The 23944-nt window shown below is 40.8% G+C and overlaps 1 protein-coding gene across 2 annotated transcripts; it reads right to left on the bottom strand.

Moving 5' to 3' along the window:
• Positions 1 to 927: 927 nt before the first annotated feature.
• Positions 928 to 5288, bottom strand: slitrk4 (SLIT and NTRK-like family, member 4). 2 transcript variants are annotated; one of them, XM_036568867.1, is made up of 3 exons: positions 4798 to 5288; positions 1978 to 4324; positions 928 to 1427 (listed from the first exon to the last, which is right to left on the bottom strand). In XM_036568867.1, exons 2-3 carry the CDS (start codon positions 4282 to 4284, stop codon positions 1419 to 1421), a joined length of 2316 nt encoding a protein of 771 aa, XP_036424760.1. In that variant the 5' UTR covers positions 4285 to 4324; positions 4798 to 5288; the 3' UTR covers positions 928 to 1418. The 2 variants fall into 2 exon arrangements, with proteins under 2 accessions (XP_036424760.1, XP_036424759.1); XM_036568866.1 differs by having other exon boundaries at positions 928 to 4324.
• Positions 5289 to 23944: the final 18656 nt, after the last annotated feature.

Raw genomic sequence — 23944 nt, 5'->3', positions numbered from 1 at the left:
TGTCTGATCAGCAGAAAACAAAAATAGAAAAGGAAAAAAAAACAAGCAGAAAATTAGAGCTGATTTCAGTATCTTGAAATTCAACAACTCAACAAGTTGGCACAATTAACCAATGTACAGATCTCTCATGACTGATATATAAAATTGTATTTATTTTATCTTTCAAGGTACATTCTATTTCAAACAATCATTAACTTAACAATATCTTAAATAAGGACTGAATGAAATTAATCTCTTTTTTTTTTTTTCCTCCGAAAGAAAAAACTTAAGTTCTCTCCATAATATTAACTCGAGCGGACAAACAAAGTAAAATTGTCAAGCTAATATGATTGAGCATAATATTGCACATGGAGTGTGATATGATTCTGACCAAATCAGTAGCTTTTAGCAAAAAACACATTGAATTTCAAAGATATTGTGAAAAATGCACAGTCTTTTTCAAAAATAAAAAAATGAAAATAAAAAAAAATCAAAGCAAATAAATTACTACACACATTGTCCCCAATTCAATTTTGATTCCCATGACATTCAGAATCATATCACGTTAATGCACACTTATTTTGGTTGCATATTGTTAAAAAACCTTTTACAAGATACTCATGGGCTATAAGGTTAAGCAAATTGTTGGACTGGATACACTATGACGCCGCACCACGTGCGACACAATAGTGAAAATGAAATCACTATCACTGATTCTACCTCCTACACCCTGGTCGTCTGTAGAATTCATAATGGAACACAGGTCAGAACAAAAAAATAAAATTGAAGAGTTAGTTCACTTAGAGCTCAAAATAAGAGCCTGGTTCTCTCAATGTCCCTTGAAATTTTAAATAGTACCAATAATCTTTAAATAATCCTGCATAGAAAAATAAATTAAATATGAAGTTAATTAAACTACGAATTGACAGGTGACAGTGGTCATCGATCTCTTTTTAATTTTCGATTTTTTTTCTTGAATCCATTTATGTTTCGATGAGATTGTAGAATTGTTGACCTTTGTAATTTACAAACTGCCCCACAAATACAAATAATGTTGACTTACAAAATAAATCAGATACGCTTACATGGCAAGCAGCTATGAAGTTTTTTTTTGTTTGTTTGTTTGTTTGTTTGTTTGTTTTCTTGGGTTTATGAATGTCCTGTCATGTGCCGTACCCAAAGACTTCAAGAAGAATCACATTTCATTAGAACAATTTTAAATGGCTCTTTACAGAAACAATGGACGGAATAATCCAAAATGCGAACACGTCGAACTGTCAGTGCCTTCAGTTAAAACTGAATCCACCAGTTTCAAGGCCCCAAAAAAGTGTCAAATTAAAATCCAAAAGAGAGGGGACTCTGGGGGATTCCAACACTTTCATGCCTGCGCCCAACTTGCCAATCTTCGAGCTCCATTTCATTTTGTCATCCAAAGCACCCTAAAAATACTTCCAACCAAAAAACAATGAACAAGGGTCAATATGGATTACACTCAACACCGTTTCATGACCCAATAATTTGGTTAAAAAACAAAAGTTAAAAATAATCTGATGTAACCCATTTCAATAGCAGCAAACTACATGTGTTATAAGGTACTGTAAATCCTCTCTTATAGACTGATGTGACTCTTATACTTTGTAATGGCATCATCACTTTGAAAACAAAAAGGTAAATCGTAACACAGCCACCAATTCTAAGTTATATTTTGAGTAATTAAACTTTTGTCCAGTATTCCATTGGTCATTAATATTTCCCACAAGGCACTTTTTTTTTGTCATTAAGGGGCAAATGAAGATGAGAGGCCTACATTTTACTGAGGGCTGTCTGTTCCTCTAGTACTTGAAGGTAGTCAGGGGTCCCTTGGAGCTTTGCTTTTAGTTCATAATACTCACTTTTGCGCTGCTCAACAACTATCTTACTGTGGTTGCCCCCTATTAATGACTTTTTCATTTTTTTGTCATGTGGTTTCTCGGGGTAACGGATCTCAAAGCCACTCACCCCTATACTGTTGAAATCCTTTTTGTTCTCCAAGTAGTTGTGTAGGAACATGCTGGACTCTCTTCCTGGCAAGAACTCATCTAGCTCGTCGATGGTACTCAGTCTTTTCCTGGCATCCAGACTTAGAGAGTCCTTGTCTTTATCTGTGCTGGTGCGCAAGACCATTTTCTGTCTCTGGGAGTCGGCGAACTTGAAGCCGGACTCAGCGTCTCTGAGGCCACACGTATGGGCTTTGCTCATGTGCTCGATGGTCTGGGGGATAAAGGTCTCTCCTCCGAGGTCGTCCTTCTTATTGGATTTGTGATTGTGCCTCCTGAGCTGGAGCTGCATGGAGCCGCACTCCTGGCTGCCCAGGCCTTCCTGCCTCCCAGCAGGCTTTTTGTTCCGTCTCAGCACAAAGACCAGCAGGCAAAAAGCAACAAAGACAGTAAGGATCAAGACCACCAGTATACTCAGGATCATGATCGACAGGGGCACCGGCCCACCAGGAGGCGCCTTGCCAACACCAGCAGGTGACATGGACGTGACCACGGGGGTGGCGCTAGTCAAGATAAAAGGAGGCCTAGCAATGAGCTTGGGGCACAGAATCTCGTTTTTCAGTTCTCGTAGCTCGATGTTTGCAAACTGCACTGGGGATGCACATTTGACCTCCTTGGCGACGACTCCCTCATTTAGTTTCTCCAACCACAGTTTCAAAGCAACTAAATCACATGAGCATTCCCAGGGATTGCCCTCCAGATCTATTTGAGTGAGCGATCTAAGCTGGTCCAGCACACCGCTCACGGGCAAAGTCATGAAGTGATTGTTCTTCAGATTCAGTCTAGCGAGGGGGACGCCAGCGAAAATATAAGCAGGCAGGCTTCTGAGCACGTTGTTGTTTAGATACAAGAGCTGCAAATTTGGCATGGAGTCAAACGTCCCAGCTAACACCTCCTTTATGGCGTTGTATTCCAAATACAAGTACTGGAGGTTACTGAGCCCGAGGAACATTTCAGGGTGAAGCTGTTCAAGTTGATTGCCATTGAGGTATAACCTACGGAGGTTGGTCAGATTTCCAAACACACCTTTTTGGATGGTGGATATTTGATTACTGCCCAGGTGTAACAGATCTAATCCCTCAAACCCTTGGAAGTCAGTGGGGCTGATATTTCTAATGTAATTACCACTGAGGTGCAATTTCTTGGCGTTTGGCGGCTTAGGTATAAGATCAGCTAGACTCTGGATATTCCTTTCCTGACAACTGACACTAATGCCAAAGTCAGATGGGTGAGCTTTGCAAGTGCAGGGCTGAGGACAGGAGAGGGGAGGGATTCGGGTTTGATAGGACACAATTTGGCCATTTTTACCCACTGGAATACCGGCAACAATACCGTTGCCATAAATTTTGGAGGGGTTTGTAGTTTTGGGTGCTTTGGTAACTAAGGATGCTATCGTGGATGGCGCAATGATGGACGTGGTGTGCCCACCCTCTGGCTGGGAGGGGGGCATCCTCACGTCAAAGTCGCTGCCAACTCCCATAGGGCACAGTTCTTGTTTGTTGGTCTCCTTCAACAGTCGACCGTACAGATCACTGGGAGTCTCGCATATAGCCTCCCCAATGAAAATGTTGTAGGGCATATTCTCCAACCAGGCTTTCAGAGGTAACAAATCACATGTGCAATTCCACGGGTTGTCGTCCAACTGCAATTCCACTATCCTCCCAATGTGCTCCAAAACTCCGAGGTACGGGAGCTTCTGTATCCTGTTCCCTCGTATATCCAAGTGCGTGAGGGAGGCGAAGCGAAAAATGTTCTCGGGAAGGCTCTGAATAAGGTTGTCATTTAGAATTAGGACCTTCAGCTTATGCAATTTGTTGAAGGCTCCCTTCTCGATATACTTGATTAAATTGTAGTCAGCCTGGAGGTATTCCAAGTTCTCGATCCCCCGGAAAGTGTCAGCCCGGAGCTCTGTTAATTCATTGTTATTTAAGTGCAACTGCTTTAACGCACTGAGTCCCATGAAGGCCCCTCCCTCAATGTTCTGCAGTTTGTTGTTGCCCAGCTGGAGAGAGACTGCGTGCGTGAAATTCACAAAAGAGTTGGGGTAAAGAATGTACAAAAGGTTGTTCTGGAAATTCAGATGGTAGAGGCTGGATGCTGGAGGGAGCAGCTGCGTCGGTCTGTACACAGTTATTTTCTCGCAGTTCACATAGAGGACGTTCTCGATGGACATGCAAGAGCAAGCGCTGCAGGTCTCAGCCGAGAGGTCAGAATCCGAGTCGGAAAATGAGCTCGATACGGAAAAGGCCAACAGAACGAGCAGCAGCATTTTTGCCTCTTAAAAATCCCCCAGAAAACCATTTAGTAACCTTAGAGGGGGGGAAAACAGACAAACAAGACAATCAAAACAATGTTCGGTCCCCACACTTTCATGCAGCAACACAGCAAGATTTCACAGCAGTGATGTTTTATAATCTCCCTCTCTGTGCGCACAGGAGAACTTGATCAAATCAGTCATCCCGCTTTCTGCCTGATGTCTAATAACGGCTGAGATGTGTAGATGTCAACCGAATAAAATGAAACCCCTCTCTCCACTGACACAATAACAATGAATAACACATGATAAACTGACTACAGCTATTTTAAATTGACTTAACATATAAGTATCAGCATATTTTACTGCTTAGCAGAGAGAAAAAAAGCTGCCCGTCGAATACAGAGGAGGATTCTCGTTCTTAGAGTATTTTTTTTTTATCCAACGGGATCTACTAATTCACCATTTCTGTCCCAAAGCACTGCCCAGAAGTGATACTAGGGAGCACAAAAAGGACTGAAAACTCACCCGCAACGTCCCAAAATATCGTCTATCGTCTCTAAAGATGATGACACCGCAGCAGAGGGAATGCTCCCATTCAGTCCAGCTTCAGATTTCAGCCTTCGCGTCTCTTCCAGTCAGGCTCCACTTGTTCCCAGCGCACGCTCTGTGGTAAAATCCCAGCCTCGCGGAGCTTTTGCGAGGCATCTCGAAGCTCTCGCCACTCGACAAGCGGGGGGGGCTGACGGTTTTACCTCAGAACCGACGAAGGCGCGTCGCTCGAGCGCAGGCACGAGACCAACTCCGGCATTCTCCAGCCGGAGGAGGAAGAGGCGAGGCGCGCGAATGTCAATGATTCAGCTGGAACATCAGTTCAGTTCACGCGCTCGCTTGCTCGCTAGTTCGCCCCCCCACCTCTTCCCCTCTTCTCTCCTTCCCTCCCTTTACACTTCACCTCCTCAACAGTTCTGAGAGGCGACTAAACAATAATGTTCAGTCCAAACAGCAGCCGCACTTGTTTATCCTCTTTACTCACCCCTGAAAACGGAGCTCTCGCTTCCCTAACAACGGTTTAATCACCACAAAAGAAGAAGAAGAGAAGAAGAAGAAGAAGATTAAGGCTAGGTTGGGGAGGTGGTGGTTGGGGGGGGTGGAGTGGGGGTATAAAAAGACGTTGAGGAGAAAAGGGAGATGGGCGACAGAACTGACGCGGGAAATGAATAATTCAGTTGAGTCCGGTACATTCAGAGAGACAGAGACGCCGCTCTCCACCGCGTAACGCGACGACGGGGTCAGAAAGTCCACTTTATTCTCGGTCTCGGTGCGAGTCTCGCGGAGCGAGTAGTCCACATCGTCGTCCCTCTCGGTCTCTCGGTCTCTCAGTGTGTCAGTGTCTCAGCATGGTGGTTTGGCTGCTGCATTGAGCTAGACCCACACGGAGGAAATGCGGAGATGCAAAAAGGGAGGGGGGATGGAGGTGGGGGGGTGGAGGGGGTGGAGAAGAAGAGAAAGCAGGGCGACGATATATACGAAGGGAATTCAACTTCAGAGTCCTCCAAAGAGCTTCTGTAATGTTGATAATGGTTGTAAACGCTTTTGTGAACAGCTGCAAAAACGTCTGAAAAAAAGGGAGGAATTCGCCTTGTGCGTTCCTTTCCGCCATGAATGCAATTTTTAAGTAGATTTTAAGGCCACAAACGATCTCAAAAGTATCTTAAACGATGTCTCAGGCGTTATTTCATATACTAGCTTTCTGAGAGGTGGCTTTTCAGGGCATTGGATAGTTTGGACGTCTGGTTCCAGTCACTACCATAGTGAGCAATTCTGACACTGACTTTTTCCAAAATGGAACGTTTCACATTAAACCACTCTGCATGACTCTATTTACAACTTAATGACTGAGTTTGCAAACATTTTGAGAAATTAGTGGAATTTCCCTTTTTACCCTGTCTATAATGATGAGCTACAGTAAATAATAGGACCCCAGGAAGGGTTGGGGGTCCTGACAGGGCAGTGGTATATACAAAGGAGACCTCCAAAGAGCTTCTTGAGTCAAGTGACTTGTAAGCTAAGGAATGTAATCTATTACTCTACTAACCTATTACTAATCTAATGTAATCTCGAGTAGGATAGACACTAATTTGGATGAAGATTTGTTATTGCTGAGGTGGCTGGTGTGGGAAAGAGGTTGTAGCAAGTAAAAGACACTTATCTGATGTTAATGAGGGCTTCCTGAGAGTTAGAGCTAATAAATACACTTCGCCAAGAAGATTCTTTCAGGTGTTATTGACAACTGGTGGAGAATGTGTTGTGAAAAGGTGTGTTTTTGAAAATATTTCTATATAGCACCTTTTTTGGTGCTATTTTGTGCCTAAAAGGTGTTTTATAGAACCACGTACAACACATTCTCCATCAGTTTCAAGAACCGTTTCACTAAGAACCACTTAAACATGAAATGGTTCTATATAGAACTGATCTTTACTGAAAACCCTTGAAGAGCCATGTTTTTAAGAGCACAAGAACGGATCAGAACTGCTGTTCATTTGCTATTCAGGTAGAATAGGGACGGATACTTTTCAAAGAAGTTGGTTTAGTTAAATAGTATCTGTGCTCCACTTTGCAGTGGGGTGAGTTTGTTCTTGGAAAAAAAAAAGGCTAATATGGTGCCCCCATCTGGCGAAAAGTGGAATGATCCACAGATGATTAATTTTTATGCACTGTTGCTTGCAGTTTATCAACACTTGCTCATGAAAAACAAAACAGAATTTATAGGCTGTGAATTAACACATCTGTACTCATTCGCATCCCATATCTGATCATTTGTTTGCATGCTGCAGGTGACGTCCTCAGAGTTACTCATGACAAGGGCAGTCACGAAGTGTCTCTACTCCTCACATGCACTTGCTGACCAGCAACGGTCAGAAACATGCCCTGTTAGTGCCTCTGTAACATTTAAAGGCAGGGAACAAGTGTTTCTAAGCGATCGTGAGACTCCGTTACGTATTTAAGGCCCGTGGAGGAAGCCTTCTCTCTTCCAACTGCTCCTATTAGAGAAGTTGTTGAGCCATGCAGTGTACAGCAGCAAAGAAAACATTTTTTTTTTGGCCTCCTGAAAACAGAAAGCAAAATAACATAAAAGCCCCCAGGGCTTTTTCCCGCCCCCATTATTAGCTGGGTAGCCGTGTAGCAGTTGTTCACATTTTGAAATTGTCAGTAAAGGTGTTTTGGTAGGGAGTGTGTGTGTGTTGAGCCGGGGGGGGGTGGTGGTGGCTTCAGACACAATGTTTAGCACGAAGCGACAGCTTTTGCTCGCTGAATACAGGGGGTCGCGCTCATAGGCGTCTCTCCCTCTCCCGGGCTTCTGTCTTTGATATGCTAAACAGCTGCCTATTTTTAACTAGCAAAAAGAAAAGAGAAAATGAAGAGGAGAAAAGAGAAAGCAAAAAGAAAACAGATAAGCAAGTAGGTAGTGGTGACAGCGCAATGTCTTCTGTTGTTTGTTTGTCTGTTTGTTTTCGGCTCGTTTGGTGGATGTTGCGGTTCCTTCTGATGACTCATTCCAAGAGCTTACTGTATCCTGATTGAAAGCGCCGTGTCTGTTCTTAATGTATGCTTCTTGTGAAGAAACTAATAAGACGACTTAGCGGCTCCACAAGCTGCAGTGTGGCTGGTTATTGGCAATGTAATTGAATTATTATGGAATTTTTCTTCTCAAAGATACGTCTCGTATCAGAAATTATGTTATACATTGATGGATTCTCTTTGTGCTTAAAGGATTAGTTCAGTGGAACATCAAATATACATTATTCTTTCCCTTTAAGTTAACCAAGACTTGTTTGGTGTCCAAAGTTTGCTTCTTTAGTTTCATGCTGGAGCTAGAAATGAGTTCAGCTAGCAGCCAACTTATAGGCTGAATTTTGGGGTTTTTGTTTATTTTTACAGCCTCAGAAACCACCTAAGCAAATCTATTTGAAATTGATTCAAATTATTTGAAAATGAGGCTACAAAAAACAGGCTTAAGTGGGGCTTAAATGTGAAGAGATGTAACAAGAAAATGGCAAATGTTCTGACAAAATGTTCTCCAAGAGCTAAATGATCATCATGGAAAAGAAAAATAAAACAAACAAACAAAAAATAAAGACATAAAATAAAAACTGAGGCAAATTCCATTTATTTGTCCAAAATTCTACATAATTTAGATTTTCTTTTGTGCAGTGGTGGTTATAGCAACCAAGAATTCACTATGTTTTACAAAAACATGTTTTAATGTTGGTAATGATGTTAAATGCTGTAAAATGATAATGTTAAAAAGTTGTTAAATAGTAATGAATAGGAAAAAAATATCTTTAGTTACAGATTTGCTTACAATACTTTTGCTATGTTTCACTGCGCCAGGAATGTATTTTGTAAAAAGTACATTTTAGGCCAAAAACTTCTCAAAACTATCAATTAACAATGGGCCTCATTCACCAATGTCTTCCTAAGTTTTTTCTTAAATGTGTTCTTGAGAAAGGTCCTAAGAAAAAAAAAAAATCCTACGTTAGATTCACGACGTGTTCGTAAATCACAGAACTGTTGGCACCTTTGTGCTGTTAAGTGTGTGTAGATTCTGTTCTTACCTAAAAACAAATCCCAAATAAGAAAAAGTGTGAATGTCAGAATCTTCATAAAAACTATGTAAGTAAGTTTTAAGAAGAAATTTCATCTAAGTACAGTTGGTGAATGAGCCCCAGTGTCTCAGGCATCAAGCAATATATAGTCGCTGTCCAAAGATAAACAAGTATCTCCAAAATGGTACATTTACATGAGGGGGCAAACATGTTCTTTACTGTCAATGCAAGTTAATGGAAAGAGATTTTATTCCATGCAGTTTTGGAGCATTTCTATTGGCACTTTCATCATAAAATTTTTAGATTAAGACTGGGGTGTTTATATACACACTCCACTCAACAGTCTGATGAAAATCTCCATTCACATACACACTGAAGGTAAATGAATACAAAATAACGTGCATGCATAGACTACTGCTTAATGTAGGCTTTACCATGAAAACAGGTTTTAAGTTTGCATGCTTGGTGTGGTGTGTGACTATCCTTCAGTTTAAAAGCTCCCAGACTTTATTTCCTTTCAGCTTTCGGTCATAATCATTCTTTTTCTTTTGCTATCTGCTCATATTGGTACGACATTAAGTGAACTGCTGCCTAAAGTAGTTAACTAGGGTGGCCAAATTTTGGTTTCCAAACAAAGAGGACACGGTGGACATGAGGGCGACACTTTGCAGACTGTAAAAAAGCAAATATGAAATCAAAACCAAATCCTGAACATTTTAGGCAATTTAGAAATCCTGGGTTTTTTGAAATCACATTTTAAGTGACAGAAAGAGGACAGGTCCTAGAAACAGAGGATACATGGTCATCCTACGTTAAGTCACCACATGTTGGACATCACTTTGAAAATATAAGCAATAAATCAACAACACCATATAAGATGGAACAGAAAACTGATTTCAGCCTTGTAAAAAGTCAGACTTTGAGAGACGTTTTAAAAGAAACTGTTCCACTTTTGCAGAAAAGTTTCCTGCTGGAGATGCGAGAAAAGCAGCTATAGCTGAGCTGCAAAGTAAGTCTGCTAGCCTATGCTAGCACATTAGCAAATACTGAGACATATTTACAGCCAAAATGGTAAAATCAAAATGTTGTGGCTACCAGGGTGGCTTGAATTTTGTTGAAAGGAAAAAAAAACAAAAAAAAACGACATTTGGGTTGCCGACCCCTGCTTTAAACCTTTGGCTCGGCTGTGGCCCAATACAGAATCCTGCCGGGGTTAGGAATCAGGACCCAAACCTGGACGACAGTAGCTAACACACCTAAACATAGTACTTACCCAAACTGATCCAGCGTTCACACAACCTGTAAACATTAACATCACATAACAGAAAATCATGAATGAAGCATCATGGGAACCAAAGTCTGCCCTGACACCACAATATCTTGGGTGAATGACGAACAGCTAATTGTGTAAATCTGATATTACTGGTGAAACGATTCCTTTAATAAAACCTTGCAAACAATCTTTAATGGGCATCCATAAACCAGATTAGGTTAGATATGTTCATTCAAGGCCAGGCTGGAGATTGATGTGGTCATTAATGGTAGATCAGAGTAAACTCGGGTCTAGTTTGCTTCTCTAAGAACAGTTCAGTTCTCAGAGATGGAGAACTTCGGTAGGGAATCATTATTCAAAAGGAGGACGGGTTTTCAATAGTGAGCTATCCGGAATGATCACTAGATCCTCTAAAGGGAAAATGAACAGTACCACAACAATCTGCTTTCTGCTTCTCATTTATATATATATATTTTTTTCTTTTCACTTTGAAGCCTTCTCTGCCTTTGGATAAAACATACCGTACTGTCACTTTCATTCCGCATCTTCTACCGCCCTCCCTTAACCCTTACTTTTCAATTCTGTCAATCATACAGCAGTCTAACAAAGCACGTCCCCCTAGCAGGCAAACAGGCTGATTGTAGGCTGGCCTGCTGAAATAGGATAATGAGAGGAATGACGCCAAGTTCTGTCACTTATAGAATATGAGTGCAGCAAGGGGAATGTCCATGGGGATTAATAGGAGGAGTGTTCGGAATCTGTTGTCGCAAAAACGTTTTTGATCTGTCATCATACATGCTCATGCCATTAAGGGGGCAGTTTATCTGAGGATGTGGACTAGGTGTGCCCACTTAGATTGCTATTTTCAGGATGAATGCACTGTTCCTACTTTTCCTCTGCCATCTGCCATCTTAGGGCATTTTCACTCTTGTCCTGAATAACTGAGTCTGCACTCAGTTTGGGGGAGGGGCTCATTATCACTAGTTTGCTTTGACACACAAGAATTCCACCCAAACCGTGGATTGTTTGCACAATTCCATGGTTTTGTAAAATGGTAGGCACTAGCTTTGTCTGTTGGGTGCTTTTTATTATTTTCCTTGGATACAAACACCCAGGCAGAACAATTGAGAGCTTTTATAAGTTGTGGCCATTTGCGCTTGAATGACTCCATATATGTGTCTGACACTATAAGTCGACGCAGTCACATACAAAACGAACCAATCATGCAACGCTACACACAGTGCTGGGAACTGATAGCTTCCACACTTGCAGCAGAGTTTGCTGGAAGCAATTTCAGGTGGACCACAGATCAGTTCCCCGGACCGCTCCCGGGCTCAAAAACAGCTTTCACAGTTGACCAAATGAACCAAAGTAGCAAAGCAAGGGGTTCTGGGTCCAGAAAAAACTCTTAGAGTATCCCTTAGGGCAGAGTTTGGCAACACAAATGTTAAGAAGAGTCATTTTGTCCTTTCATCAAAACTCAAACCACCTTGGGAGCCACAACGTTTTATGTCTATTTTACCATCTTGGCTATAAATATGTCTCAGTATGTGCTGATGCACTAGTATAGGCTAAAAATATAATGCATACAAAATGGACACTGACTTTGCTCTGCTTTAAGCTTTAGCTCAGCTATAACTGCTTTTGTTGTTGCTTCTCTGGCAGGACACTTTTCCACAAAAGTGGAATATTTTCTTGTAAAATGTCTCTCAAAATTTAACTTTCTATGAGGCTGAAGTCGCTTCTCATTCGCCAGCTTCTTGTTCAAATTTTCCCGTTCCATCTTAAAAGGTGCCGGAGTTGCCAGAATGTAACTGCAGCACTATCTAAGGTGGAACGGCAAAATTTGAACAAGAAGCTGACGAATAAGAAGCGACTTCAGCTTTGTGACTTTTTAGTGTTTGACAGTTTCTTGTTGCAGATTAAACAAATGAGTCCATTTGTCTCCAAATTATCGATGTTCGTCTTAACGCTTTCTCTTTGCCTTTCCGTTAGCTACTAGCTAGGTGAGATTGCATTGCTATGGTGACCAGCATTTCTGCATGCCAATTTTCAGGGTAAAAGGGTGAATTAGCAGTTATACAATTAACTCCAGCATGTAAGACCACTTATTCCTAACTGTGTTAGAATGATCAGCAGAGCTTTATTTTACTGCAAAAGAGGATTGTTGTATTTTTGTTTTGTAGTAGTAAGTTACTATTTTTTTGTTTTTTCTAATAGCAAATTATGTTTTATTTCTTTTTGATGTATTAAGGTCAGCCAATAGTAGTTGTGCACTACAAAGTTTGCTCCCTGTAGCAGATATGCTAACAAACTTTTACCTGGAAAATCAACAAAACATTCAGTTTTACTGTGGGTGTTCAAACTTTCGCATGCAACATTAAAATATGCATAAGAATTTTCCTATTTTGATAAAAGTAGTTGATATTCTGTGAACTAGTTTGAAGAACAGAGTTTGGTTCCAGATGTCCTCCTGGATGCCCCCAGCCATCACATGGATTTATTAAATTTTATAAGCAGCACACTTGATTTACATAATTAGCACTGATTATATAATCATGTATTGGATGATAACTTTAAATAATACTTGGCTTCTTCAAGCAAAGGTTTGGAAAGGGCTAAACAAACACAGCAGCATATGTAAAATCACTTTATATTGAATCTATTTTTTTCCATGATAGTACACTGTAAAAAAATGTAATTGAAAAAGTAGTTTTATTCAACTCAAATAAATCGCTAATAATTTTGCTGAATGAAACAATTTCATTCAGAATTTTTCAGGTCGACCTGACAAACCATATTTGTAGTCTACTGTACATTTTGATAATGACAAACTGTGTTGTAGTTCCAGATGCTTGATCACACTATAACCCTAATTCTGTGCAAATCAATATAAATATGAATATACTGTACAGGTACTAATGAAGGAGTCAACTAACATTTTCAAATTGTGCACATTTTTACTAAAACTGCAAAAAGTTGTTTGGTAGTTCAAGTTAAAAAATACTAGTTTTATTAGACTTGAATAAAAAAAAAGATTAATTCAATGTATTTACTTTGGATGAGGAAAACTAGTTAATTGAACTGATAAACCATTTTTATTGTGTATTTTGTCCAAGAAGGTTTATAAAACTGGACTCGTCAGATCAACCTACAAAAATTACTTCATGTGGTAACAAGTAAACTAACTAGTTTTATTCAACCTAAATAAATACTTTGAATGAACAACTATTTTAATCAAAGTAATTTTTTGGAGTTGAATAAAACTAGTTCAATTACTTGTTACCACATGAGGTAATTTTAAGTACAGAGAATGACTGGACTGTTTTAAAACTTTTGTTAAAAGCACACTTTGAAAACCTTTTGTCCCAAAGATGGTTGAAAGATGTCAAAGATGGCTGATATCACCACAAGGGGATAAAATGCACACGGTCTGTCATTATTTCTTCACAAATATTGTCAACTATTTAAATAATACTATTCATTTTCTCACAATAAACCTAGTTAACTTTTAATTTGTTAAAGTGCTGCAAATTTGTCCCCAAACTTTTGACAGGCACTCTAAGACATATAAATAATGCATTAGATACTTAGCTTTGTACATCACAGGCATTTTGGCAGCTAAGAGCATATTGAAGTCAAAGAGAAGGAGGGACCAAGGCGTAACCCACAGTGAAATGTTTGTTATGCCTATGAGCAGAAACACCTGCCTCTGTTCACTTGCAGAAAAAACAGTGCAGCCACTGCTTATGTTAGCAGATCTATGTCATCTCCTAAATTGCATTTGAGCCTTGTGTCTTTTCACATATTGGACAGCCTTTGTCCACAGTAATAGCAAAAGTAGGTACGTTGTAGTCTGCTGGGCGCTGGTCCAAAAACAAAACGTGGCAATTGTGTCTTTTGTTCCGCTCCCATCCTCTGACATTGTAACACACTGTGAAGAACTGAAAATGGGAAATTATATGGAGCCATGTCCCGCTATTGTGTGCTGGGAGTATTTCCCGGTTTCTGAGTGCCATGGCCTACCTATTAACCGTGGATTTAGCCGAGTAAATTGAAAAGGGCTTGAAATTGAATTGCTGCATTCTGTGTCTTCTTGAGGTGGTGACATTTACCTAGTTATGATGTGTACATTGTAACCAAAGAGGGCTTTTTTTGTAGCCAGTCTGCCACGCATGATGAGACCAAATGAACCCAACTCTTTCTAAGCCCTAGCTTAAGGAAACAGGCCTCGTATTTTAAGCTCTGGCCCAGCGTAACAGGGTCGACGCTTCTGCTGGTAGGGATAACGGAGTGGAGAAGCGTCTGAGCTGACCAGCAGACGGACGGTCATGCTGTAACATGCAGCTCAGTGGGGCTTAGAGCAGGTTTTTATCGCGGCAGGAAGACGGGCAGAAGTTTAAGAAGCCGCGCTTCCTTGGCTTTGACCGCATGGGCTCCTCGACAGCCATGAGTCAGAGCTTCTCAGCTGTCAGTTCCGTTTGTCAGACCCCACCGCTCGATACACTTTGGAAGAGAAACCTTATGAAAGTGAAAAAAAGTGCAGCCTGAGTCGCATCACCTCCACCGCTGCTGGGATGGTCAGCCGGGCAGTCCAGGTGACTCTAATTCACGTTCTCATTAATGCATCACCCTCGAAGATCAGTGATTACGTTATGTCGATACTCAGGGCCACGTGCACAGCGTCTGAGGGGGGTTAATCTCTATCTCCGTGGAGGGATGTGGCGTGGCATTTGGAGGCTCCGGCAATTTCTCCCTTACACAATAAACACAACATAAACGAAAGGTCAGCCTTTCTCTGCTTATCACTTTGCCTTTTTGACATTTCTCCCCACCCCTTAAGTAAATATCGAAATGTTTCTGCATGCCGGGTTGCTGTTACTCGTGTGTGGGGGCACACGGCTGGCTCGACATTAACGCCGAGATATTAACCTTCCTATCAGCCTTTGGTCTACAGCAAATGATCTCATCCTTGGCGAGCACACAGTTGTTTAAGATGGACAACGAATGGCTAGATGGAGAAAATAACAGCGGTAGACACAACAATGCCATGGGAGAATTGTGTTGTAAGTCTGTTGATTCATTTTTAATCTTCTTTCAAGGAACCACACCTGCTGAAAGCCCAGTTCCTGAAGGTCCTGAAGGTTACTAACCTAATGAGGATGAAGAACACTTGATGAGTTCCTACTAATGAGGAACACATCTCCGCAGGTATTTTTTTTTTTTTTGGAGTTTTGAGTGTGAAACATCTTCACATCAAGCAAACGAATAAGTTTGCAGACTTCACAAACACTGAAATGTCAATATCTAAGAAAACTCCAGACAAACGTTATTTCATTACATGTAAGAAATGTCTCGGACTGCCTTGCGTTTGTGCAGTTGTTGTGAATTTCTTACCCTGCCTCTGTGTTTGTAAGAAATATGGGAGGATATAAAAGGGTCAAATCCAATCTTAAGGAGATATTTTGAGGCACATGTACTGCATTGGTAATCAGAATCAACAATTGGTGGAAAAAAGGCTTTAAAAGTCACTTTGACTGGCAGGCCGGTTGGTAGCTTTGGTTGCCTTTGGTGGTTTTACCTTGAAGCATTCAGTGTTGCTTTTGCACTGAAATAAACATCACATTACTTTAAAATATTCTTTTTGGAAATGTCCTGCAAATCTTCGGGTGGCTTCACTCTCCAAAAGAATGCAGCCAAGCTACTTTGACAGGCTTTCGCCTGACCGTATCCGAGCAGTCCAGCTAGCCTCGGACACACCTGGAGGGGTTAGACGGAGAATGCAATATATCTGTCCAGATACGTCCATTTCAGCCAACGCAGTGAAGAGATAGAAGAGATTTTGGCATCTGTCAACAAAATCACTTCATGCCAACAGCAAGGCCCATCTGCAATGTCATCCGAAACTGTTACAATGAGGGTTTGCAGGGACACAGACTTCAGCCGCTCAAGCTGTGGCTTTGACACCATGTCTGGTGGCCTGGATGCCCACAGCCAGAGACAGAGACTGAAATTGAGACAGGAGCATCAGTAGAAAGTATACAGTGTTGGGGACGCTTTTCATTTGACAAATCAATGTTTTCTGAAACAGAGATTTTCAGTGAGGAGAAACAAGTATTCAGATATTGCTTTTGTCATTTAATATACTTCCAGTGCGCATATATATATATATATATATATATATATAGATATATATATAGATTATATATATATATATATATATATATATATATAGATATAGATATAGATATATATATATATATATATATATATCTCTATCTATCTATCTATCTATCTATCTATCTATCTATCTATCTATCTATCTATCTCCACTTCAGATTTGCACGTCTTTTTTTTCTTTGTACTTATAAATATGAACAGTATAGTAGATACACTATATACCCAAAAGTATGTGAACAGTTGACCTTCACACCTATATGAGCTTTTTGGACATCCATTCCAAAACCATGCATTAATATGGAAAAACTAAGTAAATGCATCCCTGTTGGTAGCATTCTGACGCCACTGGCCAAACTCAGATTCAACCATTCAACTGCCAGATAGTAAGGATAGTTTCTACTGTTTCCACTGAGTCCAGCGGCAGTCTGCTTTTTACCACTCCAGTGGATGCTTAGCATTGCATATAGTGATCTTAAGCTTGTACGCTGCTGCTCAGCAGAAACAGAAACTAATTTCATGAAGCTTCCAATGCACAGTTCTTGTGCTGATGTTGCTTCCAGAGAATGTTTGGAACTCCATAGTGAGTAATACAACAGAGGATAGGCCATTTATATATGCCATGCGCTTCAGCTCTCGAAGGCCCTGTTCTGTGCGTTTGCCTGGTCTGCCTCTTTGTGGCTGAGCTGTTGTTTTTCCTAGATCCTACCATTTCACAATAATAGCATTTGCAGTTGACTGGGGCAGATCTAGCAGGGCAGATAAAAGATAAAAATCATAGTTCTACACATTAATGCCTGGTGTGAGTATAAAAGATGTTGCCATTGGTTGTTAACATTCCATGCAACAAGTGCCAATCTCAGTAAACATGCTAAAAGTCTCAGGGACAACATTATAAAACACTATAAAGCTACTAAGTCATAGCAAAGGCTTTAAACATCCCTGTCAGTACAACTTGTTTGAGAGAATACAAGTGGAAAGTTCATTTGTTTTTCCATTCATGTTTGTGTAAGTGAAATGTTAACGTCCTCTACAGGGAACAAATTAAAATGGCATTTTTTCTGCAAATTTTAGAAATTGTGCACTATTTGCTTCATTTTTGAGTATATTTTTTTTATTTAAAAGCACCAAAACAGTAACATGTTGCACTAACATGTTGAACTGGTGGTGACGGATTAACAGCTTGAGGAACAGACCAATACAGAGCTTTTGAAACCATTTTATTAGAAACCACAATACAATTGGAGTGCCGTAATACCTAGTACCACACAGGAAGAATCAAACTGTGGACGGAAAAGAAAAGAACAAAACCTAACCACACTAACCTACTCTGAAACAAAAGTATTTAGCTAATCTAAAGAAAGGAAACAAAAGCCAACTACTCTGAACTTCAGACCAAAAGTACATGTGGCGGTGCCGCCCTCTGACCTAGGGAGCTAGACAGAGTAGACATCTACGTGGTGCGAATGTATAGGTGCGGCCCCTCTTACCTGTTTGAAACCCCAGGTGGGACAAACAATCTCTTGTAAACTAAAGTTAAAAGTGTGCAGGTAAAATACCACCAACTCAAGTACTTCCCCTAACATAAAAGACAGTCTTGCAAACTAAGTTAAAAGCAGCACTGGTAAAATACCTAAAACAAAGCACACTCCCAACACAAGAGACTAAAACACAAACTAAAACACAGCACACATGTAATCAGTCCTCTGTCTCTTCAGCCATCTTGAAGGCCTCTTTTTAAAATGTAGGCTCCTCCCCCAACTGCACCAGCCACACCTCTGATTGGTTAGAGGTCCTCCTCACATGACTGACTAGAGCAGGTACCCCTGTGAAGGGAGAGACAGAGAGAGACAAAAAAAACAAAAACAAAAAAAAAACAAAATACATGCTTACACATAATACCCACTGTTAAAATCAGCAAATAAACAGTAATTGTGCATTAAACTGTGCAGAATGTGTTATTTCTGAAGGATGTGGTAACTTATTTTCACTTAGAAAATCAATTAAAAGTGTCATTTGAATAGGGATGCCCAAATTTTGCATGCGGCTGTATTTGAAGGCGGGCGGCACGGTCACACTGTGGGTAGCGCTGTCACCTCACAGCAAGAAGGGCCTGGGTTCGATTCCCGGCCGGGTGACCAGGGTCCTTTCTGTGTGGAGTTTGCATGTTCTCCCCGTGCCTGCGTGGGTTTCCTCCCACAGTCCAAAGACATGCAGTCAGGCCAATTGGACACACTAAATTGCCCCTAGGTGTGAGTGTGTGGACTGATGTTTCCTGCCTTCTGCCCATTGACCACTAGGATAGGCTCCAGCTCCCTATGAGCCAAAAGGGTAAGTGGCTTAGAAAATGTGTGTGTATTTAAAAGGCCCAAATTCCTTTAAAGGAAACTTGTAAGGAAGCAAGTTCACAGCTTGTGATTTGAACATTTATGTACTTAGTGATGGAGAAAAAAAAGCTACCCTTTTTATCTCCACCCTCAGTTTTATCTATGATGTGTATCTAAATGAGATATATAATGGAGAATAAAGAAAGATAAAGTACAAAGAACTGGCTATGGTGAATCACACAGCCAGTGGTGATGGGAAGATGATCTTGGGAGAGATTGCACATTGCTGTAAATTGCATACATTGCGCTCAGCCGTAGTGACTTTAGGGAAAATGTAATGCGGGCAAGGCTGTAATTTTAGACAACTGCAATCCTGTTAAAAACCATTAAACACAATTGTTTCTATAATGGAAGGAACAGAGTTTCATTGCATTGACCGCCATCATCAACAGCAGCTGGAAATGAAATATCAGAGAGTACAGATTTAATGTCATAAAGAAGCAGAAGGGGCAAAGAGAAGGACTGAACTTGAAATAATAAAGACCACATCAAGCAGCCTGTGACCTATGACTCACGATGATTCAGCTTTCATCTGATTTCCTCAGTGAGATGGGTTTGTTTGATGGGTCTGTTTTACCAAGCTTCCTTAATATTTGGTGCCAAAATGAATTCTTTGGCCGGGGTGTAGCCAGAACTTTCATAATGGAGTGACCAGGTCAGACCTAGCAAAGAATAGAGCAGCACTCAACACTCAACACAATTACTGCTGAAAGTAAACTGAGTTGAGGTATTTTATTAAAGCAATGAGCCAATTGAGGCTGTGCATTACTGCGGTCTCAAGTGGCTTATTGCTTTAATAAAATGTTATTATTAATATAATTGACATAAACAAGTTTTCCACCAAAAAATATAGTTTCTTTTACAGTATGGTATCATTGCCAAGCAACCATGAACCGCTGAATGAGGAGAACGTTCGGTCGCCCCTGGGCTGTATGTTGTACTTTACATATGTTAACACATCATTGTTTAATTAAAAACTTTCACTTTATAAGTACTTTTAGGTCACCAAATTACCCTGCGAGTGTTATTAAGCACCAATCCAGTGGTGCCACTCTTCTCATGCTGGGGCTGAATCTCAAACAGCTCCCTACTCCCTACATAGTGCACTCCTGCAGCCCAACCGTGCAAAATACAGCTAAGAAATAGTGATTTGGGACTCACACTCGATAAATGATGCTCTATTTGGCTGCAGAGGCTAGAATTTTTAAACTTTCATAGCTAGCACACTATTTAGGGAGTACAGAGCTGTGTGAAGTGACATTTTTAGACTTTTATATTGCAGTTTTACAGTTAATCATACTCTAACTACTTTAATTCAAGCCTGTGATATTAATGATGGAGTTGTTTAGGCTGTTGGCTATCCTTTAGCCTGTTAGCTAGCTGACCAGCCTAGTTAAGAACATAAGTCGCGAGCCCTCAGTTTGAAAACTTACTTCATCAGTACTCTCGGTGGTCCATGCGAGCAGCTCGAGAGTCAAAGATTAATCCATTAACACCACAAGGCTTTTTTTTTTCATGCCGTGGTGCAGAGGTATGTGATTCAGTTGTTGTGAGGCGGCCATAGATGTGCATATATCATGGATTTTTCAATGGCTTCGAATGCAGCTCAGCCAATCAGATTTCAGGTATGGAACTATCCATTTCATAAGAAGATATATTTCATGAAGAAGTTATGTAAATCTTTGAATCAAGTGAATCGAATGTCACTTTTGTCATATCATTAACATTATTTATTTTACAGAAGTTATCCTGCCCTCTCTACGGGTCACTTATGCGTGAAAGGACAGAAAAAGATTTAACAAAATTATGCAAATGAGAAAGTCTTGCCAGCCCTTTTTAAATGCATGGCCCTTCGGTACAAACTCACCGCATGTTCGTGACTGTGGCGGTTAAAACACTCAGTACTCAGGGGGCGATAAAGGACAAAAAAGAACAGAATCTACTACTCCAACAGCCACAAAAGTGGACGCTAGAGGACTGAGCTGCTTTTCCTCTTCTGTTGGAATGGAAAGTCAATAATACATTATATATGTTTATGTAAGTGAACCATTTTTGCGTGAGACTCAATTGCTCGTGTGCTATGACAGTTGAGAAAGCACGCTGGTGGTGTGAGACAGCTTGGCCAGGCTGGGCCGTTGCTCAGAATGTGTTGCATTATGAATTGCATCATGATACATTTTTGAGCGCAAAAATGCACGAAACCCTGTCTGCGGAGCCCAAAGCGTCTGCATTCGCGTCCTTGCGTGAAGTATGTTTCTGGTCTAATGATAAAGCAGTCAGACCGTAAAATATAAAGTTATGAGTGAACAGTCTTTGTCTGGGTGACAAGCTGACCTATGGTTAGTATGAGCGTGATACACTTTAAAAAGGTATTAGTTAACAAGACTAATGATTATAGCTGGGTAAGATTGGATAGTTTGCACTTTTACACCAGTCAGGAACGACATCATGACCACCTCCTTGTTTCTACACTCATTGTCCATTTTATCAGCTCCACTTACTATATAAGTGCACTTTGTAGTTCTACAGTTACAGACTGTAGTCCATCTGTTTCTCTGCATACTTTGTTAGCTCCCTTTTACCCTGTTCTTCAGTGGTCAGGACCCCCATGGACCCTCACAGAGCAGGTACTATTTGGGTGGTGGATCATTCTCAGCACTGCAGTAACACTGACGAGGTGGTGGTGGTGTGTTAGTGTGTGTTGCACTGGTCTGAGTGGATCAGACGCAGCAGCGCTGCTGGAGTTTTTAAACACCTCAGTGTCACTGCTGGACTGAGAATAGTCCACCAACCAAAAATATCCAGCCAACAGCGTCCTGTGGGCAGTGTCCTGTGACCGCTGATGAAGGACTAGAGGATGACCAACACAAACTGTGCAGCAGCAGATGAGCTATTGTCTCTGACTTTACATCTACAAGGTGGACTGACAAGGTAGGAGTGTCTAATAGAGTGGACAGTGAGTGGACAGTGTATAAATACTCCAGCAGCACTGCTGTGTCTGATCCACTCAGACAAGCGCAACACACACTAACACACCACCACCATGTCAGGGTTACTGCAGTGCTGAGAATGATCCACCACCCAAAAGTACCTGCTCTGTGAGGGTCCATGGGGGTCCTGACCACTGAAGAACAGGGTAAAAGGGAGCTAACAAAGTATGCAGAGAAACAGATGGACTACAGTCTGTAACTGTAGAACTACAAAGTGCACCTATATAGGAAGTGGAGCTGATAAAATGGACAATGAGCATAGAAACAAGGAGGTGGTCATAATGTTATGCCTGATCGGTGTATCTTAGCCTGCTTCATGTACTGTACCACACAGAGCAGCACTGCTGGAGGGACACAGCGCACAGTGGAAACAAACATACCGGGCAAACGATTAATGTGGTCATAATTCTGTGTCGATTAACCAAATAACATTATTGATAGGATTCTGTAAAATACAGTTCACATTCTTTCTTGTTTTGTTTTTCCTCCTGAACTGCTGTTATCTTGGCTGAAATCTCTGTGATCCAAATTATCAACACTAAAGTACTGCACCATATCAATATTGATGTTGATTCTATTTTGCTCATATATTAAACCATGTTTGCTGCCTCATTAAGCAAAATGAGCAAGTCGAGTGTTAACCAGTGTTGACCACCGTTCTCTGCTCAGCAGCGTAGTTTATCACAGCGAGCTATACTGATTACAGAGTGCAGTGGGATCAGACTCTTACAGCTGATCAGTAACTGCTCTGACAGACTTTCACTGTATATGTAACTGTTCTCACAGGGCAGGCAGGACAACTTTTCTCTGTTGACTTCCTTATTAATGGCTGACTGTTTCACTTTGCATAAACGGGGTGGCCATAGGGGTGGCCAAGCTTCACGCTATGGTGGTACTGGCCACCCCTGGCTATCCCTTGGCCACGCCCCTGTCCTTTGCTACAGTGGCATAGAAAAAAACACTAAAGGATCTTTCACTGGATGGATACTTAAGAAGCCTGCTTGTAAATGAGAGCACGAAGAAGCTTTTTAACGTTTAAATTGGCGGTTCTGTACCAATAGTGCCCTGAAGTCAAGTCTGCATCGTGCCCAGATTAGGAACTCTGGGTCTAAGCAGCTTTTTGTCTATACAGTCCCAGAAAAAGGTACAAAACTATCACTGGGGCAGTACCGCTGATGTCACTGGGGTGGTACCAGGCTCCAGGCTTTTTATTTTATTGTTCTGTGTTAAAACATTCGGTCATGGAATGGTACAAATATGTACATTTTCACCGGGAAAACTTGTTTAAGATACACAATTGGACTTTAAAACCACTGTTGTACTTTTGAGGGAACATTTACATTGTTTGTACCTTGATGAACGAAAAATGTGCCAGCACAGAACCTTCATTTCTAACAGTGTAAGAAAAATGACTGGCATTTTTGAAAATTACCACCATTGTGCCTTGTGGTCAACAAAAGACCTGATACATTTTGCCCTGTGTATGTTTCTTCCCAAGTGGCACTGGATCCTCCAAATTCTGAGGATGTTTAGTGGGCAAAATATGAGTAATGCTACATACAAATGGGCAGGAGGATCTAGTACTCTGTTCTAAAGTGCACGCCTGAAGCGAAACGTCTGTCGAACATGCCTCAAGTTCCGCCTACAGCCCGTTCAGCCAATTAAAAGTTACAATCTCCATGGCAGTTGACTGTCAGTACACCATGTTTGGAATGTAAAAGCTGCCAAGAAACTCCACAACTGGTAATAAAAGTGAAAGTTTCATTTTCAACCTTGGTGGCATTGATTTGGATATGTTTTCTAATCAATGCAATTAATATTTGATGTGTTTATTGCTGAAAATTTCAGTCAGTGGGCTCAGTTTAAAATGTCCTCTATAATTTAGCATGTTAGTTCATGCAACTCGAAGCGCAATTACTGATACCCAGCTAGCTAGCTTGCTAATGTTAGCCATTCATTGCAAGCTAGGCAGCTAAATATAAACATATCTAATGTAAGAGTAACACAATGCTGGACATTTTTGACCATCTATTATTATTACACATAATGGAAAGAGGTAGTTTGGTATTTCTGATGCATTAGTGGTTGTCTTGACAAGCGTTTTGCTTTGTACTCTCTACCTTTATGAACAGCTTATTTAAATTCCTTCATGATATGAAGTTCATGGTAGTTTCTATGAAAGTGCTATTAACTTTTGGGAGGTGTTGTTCTATGGTAGATTCTATGGTATCATAGAAA

This window comes from Colossoma macropomum, unplaced genomic scaffold (assembly GCF_904425465.1).
Source record: "Colossoma macropomum unplaced genomic scaffold, Colossoma_macropomum, whole genome shotgun sequence".
NCBI classification, from domain to species: Eukaryota; Metazoa; Chordata; class Actinopteri; order Characiformes; family Serrasalmidae; genus Colossoma; species Colossoma macropomum.
The sequence above is the reverse complement of the archived record's forward strand: the minus strand, read 5'-3'. Positions and strand labels throughout refer to the sequence as shown.

Coding starts and splice junctions, on each gene's coding strand:
- slitrk4 (XM_036568866.1), bottom strand. CDS start 4,284: ATGCTGCTGCTCGTTCTGTTGGCCTTTTCCGTATCGAGCTCATTTTCC.